The sequence below is a fragment of the Phialemonium atrogriseum genome (genome assembly GCF_030411735.1).
Source record: "Phialemonium atrogriseum strain 8032-3 unplaced genomic scaffold QBC33scaffold_2, whole genome shotgun sequence".
NCBI classification, from domain to species: domain Eukaryota; kingdom Fungi; phylum Ascomycota; class Sordariomycetes; order Cephalothecales; family Cephalothecaceae; genus Phialemonium; species Phialemonium atrogriseum.
This window is the reverse complement of record NW_026848139.1, coordinates 1,442,728-1,455,412: the sequence shown is the minus strand read 5'-3', so window position 1 is coordinate 1,455,412 and position 12,685 is coordinate 1,442,728. Positions and strand designations below refer to the sequence as shown.

At 56.5% G+C, this 12,685-nt stretch overlaps 3 protein-coding genes across 3 annotated transcripts; all 3 read right to left on the bottom strand.

Annotated features, from left to right (window-relative positions):
- Positions 1-802: 802 nt before the first annotated feature.
- Positions 803-4,976, bottom strand: QBC33DRAFT_575618 (ubiquitin carboxyl-terminal hydrolase-domain-containing protein; the record flags this gene model as incomplete). The annotated part of the gene is made up of 10 exons (XM_060430847.1): positions 803-1,658; positions 1,715-1,928; positions 2,041-2,739; positions 2,805-3,055; positions 3,122-3,547; positions 3,621-4,213; positions 4,268-4,394; positions 4,459-4,634; positions 4,689-4,796; positions 4,956-4,976. 10 exons carry the CDS (start codon positions 4,974-4,976, stop codon positions 803-805), a joined length of 3,471 nt encoding a protein of 1,156 aa, XP_060287971.1.
- A 438-nt stretch (positions 4,977-5,414) lies between these two features.
- On the bottom strand, positions 5,415-7,228 carry QBC33DRAFT_166073 (mitochondrial carrier domain-containing protein). Its single transcript, XM_060422276.1, has 3 exons — positions 7,195-7,228; positions 5,983-7,075; positions 5,415-5,902 (listed from the first exon to the last, which is right to left on the bottom strand). Exons 2-3 carry the CDS (start codon positions 6,939-6,941, stop codon positions 5,854-5,856), a joined length of 1,008 nt encoding a protein of 335 aa, XP_060287970.1. The 5' UTR covers positions 6,942-7,075; positions 7,195-7,228; the 3' UTR covers positions 5,415-5,853.
- A 2,996-nt stretch (positions 7,229-10,224) lies between these two features.
- Positions 10,225-12,616, bottom strand: QBC33DRAFT_524711 (glycoside hydrolase family 47 protein). The gene is made up of 5 exons (XM_060426745.1): positions 12,228-12,616; positions 11,998-12,170; positions 11,348-11,935; positions 10,715-11,205; positions 10,225-10,591 (listed from the first exon to the last, which is right to left on the bottom strand). The coding sequence occupies exons 1-5, from the start codon at positions 12,452-12,454 to the stop codon at positions 10,490-10,492; spliced, it is 1,581 nt and encodes a 526-aa protein (XP_060287969.1). The 5' UTR covers positions 12,455-12,616; the 3' UTR covers positions 10,225-10,489.
- Positions 12,617-12,685: the final 69 nt, after the last annotated feature.

Below are 12,685 nucleotides of genomic sequence, written 5' to 3'. Positions count from 1 at the left end.
GGCGACCGGCACCTGCATGACCGAGAACTCAAAATATGACTCCAGCTTTCGGGCGGCCTAGTACCTGCATTACCGAGAACTCAAATACGGCCCCCAGCGAGCCCCCTTTAGGAACTCCGTGGCCAGTGCGAATAGGGGTTTGAGTTGCTGCCCCAGGCACCACCGGAGAGGAGACGGCGAGCCCCCTTTGGGTATTCCATGGCCGTGCGAAAGGGGGGGTTCAGTTGCTGCCCCAGGCACCCATGGAGGGATAGCGCCGAAGAGACGGCGATTAGGAATCGTATCCAGCACGTGTGCGTGGCGAAATCCATTAAAACAACGTCGACGTGTTGTAGCAGATTCGTCATGGTCCGGATTCCCAAAATCCCGAGCCAATCGGTGCTGTGTCGAGCGTGGGTCGTATAAATAGAAACCCGTGTCGAGGCTGTCGTGGTCCGGGGGAGGGAAGGGGGGTACGCGTCGTGCTCGAGAGAAGCAGAAAGATAGGTGGGATGACTTCGATGATGTACCTAGACAATGGCCTGACTCGGCTTTCGGTAAGAAAGGAAGGCCGCGGGGTGGTGATCTGATGAATTTGGTGGAAAAGGTAGGTAGCTCCCACGCCTATGGGGACTTGGCTTCCATCAAGGTCCCAACGACAAGACATAGAGAGATAGGTAGATGGACGGGTAGGTGGGGAGGTCAGAAAAAAAGAAAACGAAGGTAGCACGGGAATATATATAGATAATATACCTAGGTATTTGACATTTGTGTGAGGGCACAGTTATTCATGGCCCGTACAACGATTGCCAACGAGAGAAAGTCACTCCCGCATGGGTGACCCTTTCCCTGGAGTCCAAGCCACGGCGGCTCCAAACACGGTCCCCGGCACTTGCCCAGAACCTGCCACCCTACGGGAAGGTGTTATGGGACCCGGGCCTCCATCTATGGTTATTGGAGGCGTGTCCATCCGCTGGACAGCTTGATCATCCTTCCTTGGTGGCTTGAAGTTCATCTCTCTTCCTACCCGGTAGATCTCTACCAGCCTTGGTTCCAGTATACCGGCATCTTCAAACTCCAGATACCGGCGGTAGAGCTTGAGGGCCGTCCCTGCGTCCTCGATCGAGTCATGCCCCTCCGTCTGGATGTCCTCTTTCAGCAGGTACCAAGCCAAGAATGCCAGCGACAGCTTGCGGAGGCGGCTCTTTAGATAGAAGAGCTCGATTGTGTCGATGATCTGCGCCCTTGGAACTTGGATATTGATAACTCGGAAATCCTGTTTCAGGCCGTGGCCTAGAAACTTGCAGCCCAGGTTCAACAACACCCAAAGCTTCTTGTACGCAGCCTTCAGGGGAATGAGGTTGTGCCTGGTCGTGCGGGGATCCAGGTCACCAGGGGTAATACCAGAGTAGAAGGTCAAGTAGTCGACGATCGGTTCCTTGATGGCAATGTAGTCATCGATAAAGGGAAGTCCTTCGTTCTCCCCTGCTCCGCGAACGACCGAGACTCTGGCTAATGCGTGAGACATGGGACGGATTGTTTCTCTCTCCCCGTCCGAGTTCATCTGGATCTCTGGCTGTTTTAGAGACACGAATTCAGTGTCGAGAGCAACAATGGTGCCGGCCCCCGGCCGCTCGGACGAGTCGAGGACACGGTACGTCTTGTCCGCTGACGGGGGCCTGGGAAGTCGGGTTAGCATGTCGTGACTATTCTCCCTTCGAGAATGGCAACTGACCTGAGATCCGTGAATAGTATCGACGTGTCAAGCCTCTCCTTCCACTCGCTGCTGAGCTTGTTATTCGCGGCCTTCAACTGGTATACCATGACCGATGGCATTTTCCATGCAGCATTGAAGGTCAATGCCTCGACCGTCGATACCGGCCGCACAGAGAAGTCGTTGAACAGATGCCACTGACTATCGCTCGGAGCCGTCGCTTCCGCATGCGAGACTAGAAGTTGTCGTCCCTCAGTACTCGAACATCAAACAATTGGTTGGGTACCGGGCGTGGACGAGAGGCCGCCACTTGACAGCTTCGTCCACCGAGAGTACAGGGTACATACTGTTTATCATGCCTACTAGATGCGACTTCGGAGGCTGATCACACTCGACGTTGACGACCAAACCCACGAGCGAATAGACGGTGATATGGTGGATGCCGCGCTGAAGATGGAGCTTCAAATCCTCTCCCTCATAACAAAAGAATTGGCCCTGATCGACGATGATTCCGATCTCCTCAGGAAGCCACCCAGGAGTTGCCCATAGCCTCCGATGGTCGGGGCTTGTTATCGCCGCGTTAAGTGTAAGGACCGCAGGGATGTTGTGGATGGTCCTTCGGGTCTGCAGAGGTTGATACCGCTGGCATCTGCTGCACCAACCCTTGGATGTCGTCTCTCGCTCGACGCTCAGCTTGAGCACCTGCGAGAAGGTCGTTCTAGTGGCTCTGCCGGACCTAATCGGAGGCTTCTGTATGGGATATATCAAATCGTTGACGAAGGTTGATCCCGGCCTGGTCGTCTCGCTCCTACAGTTCATACATCTGATGGAGGTGTCCGCAGAGGTCGCAAGAACCCTGGAGAGTAGGTCGTCCAGGTTGAGGGGGGGTGACAGGCCGAACAGCGCCTGTTCCAAGGTTGTTGAAGCGGGGGCAATGCTTCGATATTCATGCGATATCCTGTCGAGGAGGAATCTGGTTAATCCCTGTACCATGATGGGCAGGGATGGGCCGCGGGCATCTTCCTCGACAAGCCCGAGGGGTGCCGCTTCCATCGAGGTGCATGCGTTAGCCATGACGGATATATACAAATCGCGTTGCAGTGGAGCTAACCTTGAGGATGGTTACTCAACGCCTTCAGCATGTTCGTCGCCTGGCATGTCGAACCCTCGGCCTTCTGCAGCATATCGAAGACGAAGCCCAGTTCGCACAGCAAGCAAGGGTCGCTTAGACAGGGAGTGGCAGTATGCTGGAGAGCCAGATTTCGCAATAGGGGGGTATAATTCATCACCTGCAAAAGCGAATTGGCATACGAATTCGCTATGTGGTTTTCAAGACCCGCAAATCGGGTCCTGTTGTAAAATCTGCCGTGTCACGTCAGTGCCGAAACAGAGAGAGTCCCTTGATAATGCGGCCCGGCGAAGACTTACCCAAAGTCGAAATCGTCAACGCCGAATTTGCTGTATTTGATCTCAACGTTCGTGTACATGGGCGGAGGGTCCGGCTTCAGACTCTCTAGTTCCCGGTTGGATGACGGTTCTGGAGCCTGTTCGGCTGTGGTCTCTGGGGGTCGGTTCCACCCCGAAGACTTCACTGATTCGCGAGCCTTCTCGCTCAGGAACTTCGGCGCTTGCATGGAATTGGCAGACCGACTCAGGGAGCGAGTATTCTCGACCTGATTCCGGCGTAAGCCACGGGCGTTGCGCCCATAAAGACCCCACTCGGTCTGCTTGAGATTCGCCAGAAAAGCTGGGTCGTACTTCACGGCGGGGGCGCCAACGTCGGAAAGGAGATGGGACGGCCAAGCCGAGAGCAAGACTTCTCGGTAGTAAGGCATACCGACAGAGTTTAAGGGCCTGAAACATGGTTAGAACAGGGGCAACTCCCTCTCCCCAACGCCCCAGATTGCCGACGTTGAGATCAACTTACGTATCCGGGGACCAGTCGACATGAGTGGTTGGCTCTTCGGTATCCGCGAACTCGACGGGGGTCGCATATTCGGCAAAATGGATCTTGGACGGGGACCCCCACAGATGAATGTTACACTCCGAGTCGGCCATGACGAGGGCTTCTCCGGACGGCGCTATATCTACCATATTCAGGAACGACAAGACATTTGCATAACGAACATTGCTGGTGTTGGGATTCATGATGTCGACAACGTGCATCTGCCCTTGCTGAGAGACGACAATGCTTGTCGTCAACATCCTCGGGTGCATGCGAACGTAGGCGGCTAGGGGCGGAAAGGGAATCGGGCTCATCGAGGTCATGTTCTTAAGATCGAAGACATTGACATACGGGTCGAGCATGTATGTCTGGGCAGCCTGCTGTTTATGGGATCCGCCGCAGGTGACGATGAAATCATTCTGGGCATCCATGTCGTTGATGTAGGCCACATGCGCATGCCAGGTCTTGACAACTCGGAAGGACAGGGGGTCCAACATGTCGACATGGCCGGTCTTGGTTGCGGCACAGATATACCGGCTCTTCTTCATTATGGTGTAATGATGCTCGGTCGCAACCTGCCCGGAGTTAGTCGCGAGGATAGACTCGGATGGGAAAGTCACAGGACTTGCCTGCTTCACGATCTCCCCCTTATTGACGTCGACGACAAACATGGTGTCCTGCCAACCGGCTACTAGGATCTCCGAGGCTCCCTTGGACGTGAAACTCATACAGTACAAATCTCTCATGGCCTCGTGTCTGTGGTAGGCTCATCAGCACTGCTTGCATAGATAGCGTCACACACAAACCCGGTCAAGCATACCGAATATTCCACAATTTGGGACCCCTTCGCAGGGCCATATGGATGCTCCGGGGCCCCAGGGCGATGACGCCCTTGTCGTGGAAAAGCAGCTGGCGGACGGGGCCATCGGAGGGAGGGTGTGCTCTGAACGATGTGTAACGTTGAAGTTCGGTCCCATAGAAGGACGCGACTCGGCCCTGACTCTGTCAGATTATGATAGGAAATGTTATCGGAGCGGCAGGTTGTCATACCCTGTCATTGCCAGTCCAGAGGAGCTCCTGGCTCGTATCGAACGCGAGGGTCGAAACTGGTCGAGGGAATTCGTTCGCGCCAGGCGGCGGAAAGGCGACGCGCGAGACCTGGCGAATAAGATTGAGAGGTTAGCATGAAGCATCGCCGTGACTTGGAGCGCGGCGACAATGACAGCAAACTGCAATTCAGCTCGCCGTCGGCAGCCTCGCGGCAGCCTCGGGGCAGCATGCCGGTTTTTTTTATCGGGTCAGAGTGGCAGTACTTGCCTCGTCCCAGTCAGCGTCCATGGTGTTTTAGCCCTTGATCACATCTTAGTACCCGACGGGGTATTCCATTGGATTGTCGAGCCAGAGCCCAGGAATTGGAGCTGGAGGGAATGGACGGAGCGTGGAGGAAGGGAACGGAGTCGAACGAAGCGCTTTCCAGAGATCAATTGCAGCCCCTCCGAGCAAGGATGGTGACACTAACATACAGAGCCGCACGGCACCAAGTCACACAGGGCTAGAGACAAGCTCCACGTCAAGGTCGAGGGTTATGCTTGTTTTCGGTACACCAAAGGACCCACTTAAATGGGAGTCCAGGACGAGGCGAGTACTGTGTATGGAGGTCTTGTCCCAGAGAGGTTTCGATGAGATTCGGGAGCCACCACTTTTCACTCGGGATTGACCAGCTTGGTGGTATTTTTAGGCACCAAATGGTATTTTTCAGCTTCGCCTTGGAGGCTCCCGCCCCTTTGTTTTACTCCTTTTTGGGGATTGAGTTTTGTGATACTTACATAGGTACCATTTCCCGAAGTTGTGCCGGGTCTAGGAAATACTGCGGCACCCATGCCACCTTGCGGAATTGCCCTCTGGGATTCGTCAATTAAATGAGAGATTTGGGAGTCCGCTGAAAATGTCTGTTTTGTACGACTAAAATCTCTCTACGACAACAACACATGCGCTGCCGGCCAACAGACTCGGGCACATCGAGAGACGACGACGAATATACTGCCACCAGGGCTCCCGCCGTTGAAGCCCTTGGTATACCGCACTAAATCCTGCCGAAGCAAAGGTTTATGCCGCAAAAACTCCACGAGGACGAAATCTTTCTGATGCAAGATCGCAAAATCTGAACGGGGAAAGGGAAGAAAGAAGAGCCTCGACGATATGCAACCGGACGTGGCTATCGAGTGAGGAATGTGAGGTAGTCGAGCGCAATTAGTGTCACCATCCTATCCAGCAAGCCAAGTCAGTACTCTTGCCAGGTTCAACGCGACGGGGGAGGGGAGCAGAGAGCAAAGGGCAAACTGACGCATGAGGCGCAATGCGCACATAGTAGGTTCCGAAGCCTCGGTAAAACCTTGTCAAGCCTTCCTGTTTCGCCACCTTGGTAAAGCAGTCGATCATGCTGCGATAGGGAAGCTTCCCGTCGGGGCCCTTCTGCTGCTTCTGCAGCCGGGTTTTGACGAAATCGAACGGCAGGGAGAAGAAACTGGCGAAAAATCCGGCGACAGCGCTGGCAGTGAATGTCTGCGTCTTGGTGGACCACTGGGTGCGCTGCTTGAGCTGGGCCTTGGTCTCGCTGAAAAAGGCGAGCTGGCCAAAGTTGAGCGCCATGGCTCGGACGACCGTCGGAGTGGCGCCCGCCCATAGGGCGCCTATTCCCTCGCTCCTCGCAATGGAGCGCAGCGCGTCGAACACGGACGAGTAGTTCTTGCGCTCGGCTAGGGGCCTGAGCCCGTCGCTCTGCATGCGGATGAGCGCCAGGTCGGCCGGGTTGCCGATCATGGCCGCCAGGCCGCCCGCGGTTAAGCCGGCGCTTGCTCGCTCCGCGAACCCGATGCTCTTGTCCTTGCTTTTGGCCCTGCTTGACAGGTTGCCCATGATGGTTTCGAAGAAGCCGAGGCGGGCGGTGGTGTAGACGGCTTGGCGGAGAAGGCCGGCCGAGAGGCCTGTGTACAGGTCGAGGGCTCTGCCCGAGGCGATGATCTCGCGCGTCACGGAGATGGGTGTCGGCTTGGGGCCGCCGGCCTTGCCCTCGCCAGCCAGCTGGATGCGCACCTTGACCATGTCGACGGGCTGGATGACGGTCGTGGCCACCATGCCGCTGAGACCGCCATTGATGAAGGGCAGGGCCCCCCGCATGAATGGGGTGTGCAGGAAGTCATTGGCCACGGCGACAGTCTCGCCTCCGACTTCCTTGGCCGTACCCATGGCTTCGGATGTCTTTACTTGGGCCGTTTCGGCAGCCTGCTTGACGGTGTTGGTCATTGCGGGTCGAGGCACCGAGGAGAGGTTTTGTGCTGTTGAAGTGCGGAGCGGCTAACCGACGAGAGGCTTCCCGCCCAGTTGCTAGATGGGCAATGCTTGTGCTTACCGGTTCGAAGCAAGATCAATGCTCTAGGCTATCAGGAATGGCCGAAGCAACGGGTTAGCTTGCGGTCCCAAGTTTGGTGGCATGGGGATTGAGATTGGCATCCGATTGAATTTGTTTCTTCTTGCCATGGTCAAACTTGCAACTAACCAAGTCGTCATCCCTAGTCAAAAAGTCTGGGGCCGGGTCGCCCCGGCGCAGTGGGCAAGTGTCCCAAAACCTCCCAATTGCTTTCCTTACGCCGACCAGGTCGGCGGTGCCCAGGTGGATACCTACGTACCCGTGGATCGCACTGGCGACGGGAATGGTCGGGAAAGATAGGACTTGACTGGGGTCCAGGCCCGGTTCGGTAATGCGAGCGGTAGTGGGCCTCGTGTGGGGAAGATGTTGGTGGGAGCTTGTGGAGAGAGGGAATTGTGAGAAGAGTGCGCAGAACCTACCAACAAGACAAGAACAGGAGCTATTCGGATGCCAGCGTTGCTGCACAGCCCAGCTCTTTGTCGGTTGAAGCTCCGGTTGTGTCGCTGGAGTGCTGGTGTGCTGGTGTCGTGTGCCAGAAGCGGGGCGCCTTTTTCAACTCACAGGTCGCAGCTGTGTGTGACGCTCGTACGGTTGTAAGACGGCCGGCCAAACGGACCCCCACCAATAGCCGAGGGGAAGGAGAGCGACGAGGAAGATGGGTTTTTATCGTTGTCAAGGTAGGCCTTTTCAATTGCACGCGCGTCCTCGAGATCAGCAACGGGTTTGGGAGGTTAGGGAAAACAAAGGGTCTGGGAAGCTACACTGCGGGGGTGGCCAGAGTCTAATAAAGGGCCACCACACTCGACATTCAAGGTACGGCGAAGGGAGGACTTGCTTCTGATCATGTTACTGCCTACTTGAGGGTACCTACTTGTGTGTCTGCAACATCAGGTACCGATGCATCAGTCTCGACCTCCCGCACTCGTCACCACCAAGTTCATCCAACCAACCCACCACTACGGACTGCCGCCCAGCCAACAGCGGCACATGGACGGGGTTTCGTCGCCGTCTCCTGGCATCAATAATAGCAGCTGGCTGCAGCTACAAAGGTTGCTGGGGCATGATGCCACACCACGAAAGTGCGGGGTTGTGTTTCGGTAGGGACGGAGTAGTACTCCATTAATAAAGTACCAACTGGTATTGGTCAAGTAGCAGCTGCCATCGCGATCGCACTTGTCGTCACCCGTGCCAACCGTGCATGACGTCGACTGGATTGGAATTGAGAGGTACCTCGCCTTCCAACTTCACAGACCTAAAAGCGTTCATATTATAGGTACCCCAGGCAGTTAGGCAGCCCTGCCCCTCACTGGTCTGGTCTTGTGCTTGGACACCTAATTCGCCGCATTAAGCAAGGTGAGGGGTTGGCTACCTTAATTACCCAGCGAGATATCCGGAGACCGCAAGAGATCACCAACCCCGACGAGCATGGAAGGGGCGTCGGGTGGCTTTTGTGGTGGCCTTGGTATGTCTCAAATGCCATTCAAACAGTGTCGATATTTGTGTCCTCACGCTGGCTTACACCACACACTATATCAAGCAGTGGTGAGCTCGCCGAGTTTCCAACCAGCCTCGGTGATGCTGTCTTCATGCCTCCGCTGCAGTAACTAGTACTATAGTATGTATGTAACATGCAAACGTTCCTCATCCATACGCGCCGAGATCGCAGCAGACATCTAAATGACTGGCTGCCGCTTCGCGCGGTTCACACAAGTTCGTTCATGCCTACAATCCCTCTTCCCTCCCGCCTTCCCCTCTCACGTGCAAGTTAATGGCATACCAATCCCCAATCCCCCAATCCCCTCCCACTGATTCAACCTGCTCTCCTCTTGCTGTCTGACCACCCCTCCTCCCCCGAATCCCGAGCTATCTCCTCTCCAACCAAGACATCTCCAACCACGATAAAGGTGCATACAACCAAGAAAGAGCCCCCGAGCTACACCGAGGTGGGTACCCATGCAACAGTTTCCCCATCCGGCCCCAGAGAACATCCTAGGCCGATCGACAACTAGCGCAGGGTGCTGTCTTGGTTATAAGTTTGTCGGCAGCGGCACCTTTTGCGGGCCGTGTGGGTCTGCACCGGTCGAGGTCTCAACCTCGTCAGCCGGGCCCCGGGGAGTTGCGGAGCTGCCGGACTTTGACGGGGAAGAGACGCCGGCTCGGATGAGTCCCTTGGTCCACTCGGCGCCGAGATTTCATTGGAAACCTGGAACACGACGAAAGTCATGACTGCCGACGGTGCTGAGCGCAAGTGCTCGAGTCGTCGGTGCGGGCTTTGCTCCGAGTCATTGGATGCGGTGACTTAGGACGGGCCTCTACGTCAGAGGAAACAACTGCTGCCGTCCGGTCCGGAGAGCGTGCTGCTCGCGGCATTGCTGTTAGCTGTTAGCATTGCGGAAATCAAGGATGGATGATGGGATTGGCCTGCGCTTAGTCGTAGTCCAGGAAAGAAGCCCAGGTGATTCTTCGGGTTCAACGGACGGATGAAGGTCCCGTCGCCGCCTGCGAGTGCAGGCCAGAGTGGTATCTGCTGCCTTGTCGGTTGGTTGGACAACAGTGTGTCCCTGCTAACCTAGTACCTACCGCGTGTGCCCAAAGGCTCCGGGCAAGGCAACCCCCCACTGCCTATCGTCGAGGGGCATAGACATCTATCAACGCCATGCTCCCTCCCCCCACCCACTTCCACAACCCTCCGGTTCCCGAAGGGCAGGAAGCCATAAAAAGCGATGCGCAGCGTTTCGATCCGTTTCGACAGGGCTGGTAAGTCGGTCCGTTTCGCTTTGAGCCGGCTGTTCTCCCCACGACCGGATCGAAAGGGAAGAAGGAAAATTGGCCATCGGCTGTGTCAGCCGGGTTGTAGCGTTGGTCCAGACCCAGGGCAGGAGAGCCGCACAATGGAGCCGACCGGATCGGCTCGGCTCAGTTCGGCCCGGAGTGGATTATCGTCAACCTTGGAATGCACCGCAATGCTATTCATTACGTATAGGCAGCAGGTATCCGGTATGGGTAGGCTGTCATCAGCTTCGGATATCCCGATGTTAAATCCCGATGGTCGCTGGCGGGCAACCCTCGGCGACACACAAGCATTGGCTACCTCCGGCATTAGCCGCATGCCGTTCTCTTAGCCGTAGGATCTACCGCAATGAGTAGTAGGCCCGGGACTTTTCTCTTCCTCGAATAATATCACATTTGCCAAGGTAGTAGTCAGTTATCATAAGAAATACTAGGTCTATGTCCTTTAGAGGCAGGTCCACCAAAGGAAATGTGACAACATAGATGACAAACGTAAGAAGCAGGATACATGTAACAGGCCCGCGAGAACCAAAATGCAAACACAAAAAGGCCCAGAAACACCCCGACTCCTAACCTATGCCAGAAAAGGGGATCCTTGGATGCGTCATCTCCAAGTAACTAACATCTCACGCAACTAAGCGCCCCCCTCCTGCCCGGACGCGATTCGCACAGGGTGCGCCTCCGTGTTGTACACAAACTTGTTGGTATGGTCTGCCTTGACCTGCCAATCCGACTCCTATGGACAAGAACACAATGATCAGCATTTGCCCCCAACTTGCAGGGAAAATACCCCCTATCCCGCACAATTTTTCTTCTTCTTTTTTCTTTTTGCCAGATGTCAGGGAAAGACAGAACTCACCTCGGCATGGATCAAGTAGCTGTACTTGAGGACCTCGGCAAACCAGAAGCTCTCCTGGAAGTCAGAGAAGCCGCCGCCCTTGGGGGCGTTGACGTCGTTGATGCTGCTGTACCCGCTGCCGACGCGGCACGTGGCGTTGATGCGCTGGAAGGCGTCCCACGCCCACTCCTGGTACTTTGGGTCGCCGGTGGCGCGGTAGGCGTAGTAGAAGCTCTCGATGACCTCAGGCCGCAGTAGGTAGTTGCCGCTGTTGATCCAGAAGCCCGCCCGCGCGTAGAAGTCGGCCTGGTTGGCCGGTGGGCCCGGGTTGTTGGGCGCGTCCGGCGACAGCGCGCCGTCCTGCCAGCTGAACACCTCCGGGCCGATGCCCGTCAGCGTCTGCGTGTACGTCTCGTGGCAGGCGGCGACGAGCTCCAGCCCGAAGTCGACGTAGCGCGGCTCGTCGAGGGTCAGGCCGCCAAGGATGAAGTTGCCGCCGTCAAAGCAGGCCACTGTCGAAGGACCGGGGCGTGAGTCATAACTTTGGACAGCAGGGAGAAAAGGGGGCGGGGAGGCGGGGACGGAAGAGGCCCGGGGGGACGCAGGACGCGGTGTGAGGGGGGCCGCACAAGAAAGGGGGGTAGCGTTACTCACAATGCTGAGAAATAAACCCCAGGGTCGTGTTTTGGTACATGGCGAGGAAGGTGAGGTCGGGTCGCGAGCTCGGGTGCGACGCCAGATTCTTGATGGTCGATTCCACGGCCGTGACCCACCGGTCCTTGTACTCCTCGAAGCGGACCGGGTCGTACAGGTACATCTTGATCAAGTACTCATAGAAGCTATCGTCGCCGCCGACCCAGCCACCAACGCTGTCGGTGAAGAGCCCTGTCGAGATGTTCACACGTGTTCCAAGGAGGCCCGGGAACGGCTCTCCGAAGGCTGGCTTTGGGTGCAGAAGATAGTCCTCGCCCGTCTGAGCAAGCGCGCCGTAAGTCTTGTTTCCCGTCAAGTCGCCCAGGCGTGTCCATTCCAACACCAAGGTTCCAATGGTCGCGACACCGTTGATATCAGAGCCTCCCTTGCGTGGCGGGCCAAAGAAGACCGAGTTGTCCGGCACTCCACTCGGAGTGTCGAAGGCAACTTTGAGGTTGTCGGCCAGACGTCTAGCCTGCTTCAGGACGGCGTCCACCGAAGTGGTGTTCTCAACATGGCTCTTGAGAGGGCCCGTCAGGAGATCGTAGGCTTGGGTAGATCTTAGCAAGAGATGAATGAACACGCCTGGCCTAGATACGACTTTCACTCACCGGACAACAGACCACCGAGGTAGCGGATGGTCGTTTCGAAGAGCGAGACCTCGGTACTGGTGCTATCGAAGTTGATGGTGGGCACGAACTCCAGAATCTGCTTCACGACCTCCCAATCTTCCATAATCAGCGCAGTGCTGAAGGCATCAACGGCGCTGGCGCCCCAGCCGTTCCTGTCGGGTGTCAGAAAGCCTCTGGTGGTAGGGAAGGTCGTCCCTTGCGGGACTCACCTATCGTCCGCGTAGCCGTTCGTGACAGGGGTCAGGGAGTCATGAGGAAATGCATATTTGTAGTAACCGTCCCAGGCGGTCTGGAAAGCCTCCTTGACACCATTGGCCCTCGTCTCGTTCGCAACATACTTTGGGCTGGAACGAGGAACTGGTCTCCGTGGATGCGGGCTCGCTGCCGCTTGGGAAGCAACTCCCAGCACCGCTACAGCGGCTCCAAGGAAATGCATAGCTATCTATATATTTACCACGCCCAAGAAGCCAAACTAGGATTTGAACGAAGGACGCAGAGTGAAAGAATGTATAAAAAAAAGAGCGGAGGAAGGGCAGAACCTTAAGTGCCTGGGCCCAAGGATGGCATGGGACGGGGAAGGAGGAAATGATATACTTTCTCCGACCCGGGGGGGGGGGGGGGGGGGGGGGGGGGGGGGGGGGGGGGGGGGGGGGGGGGGGGGGGGGGC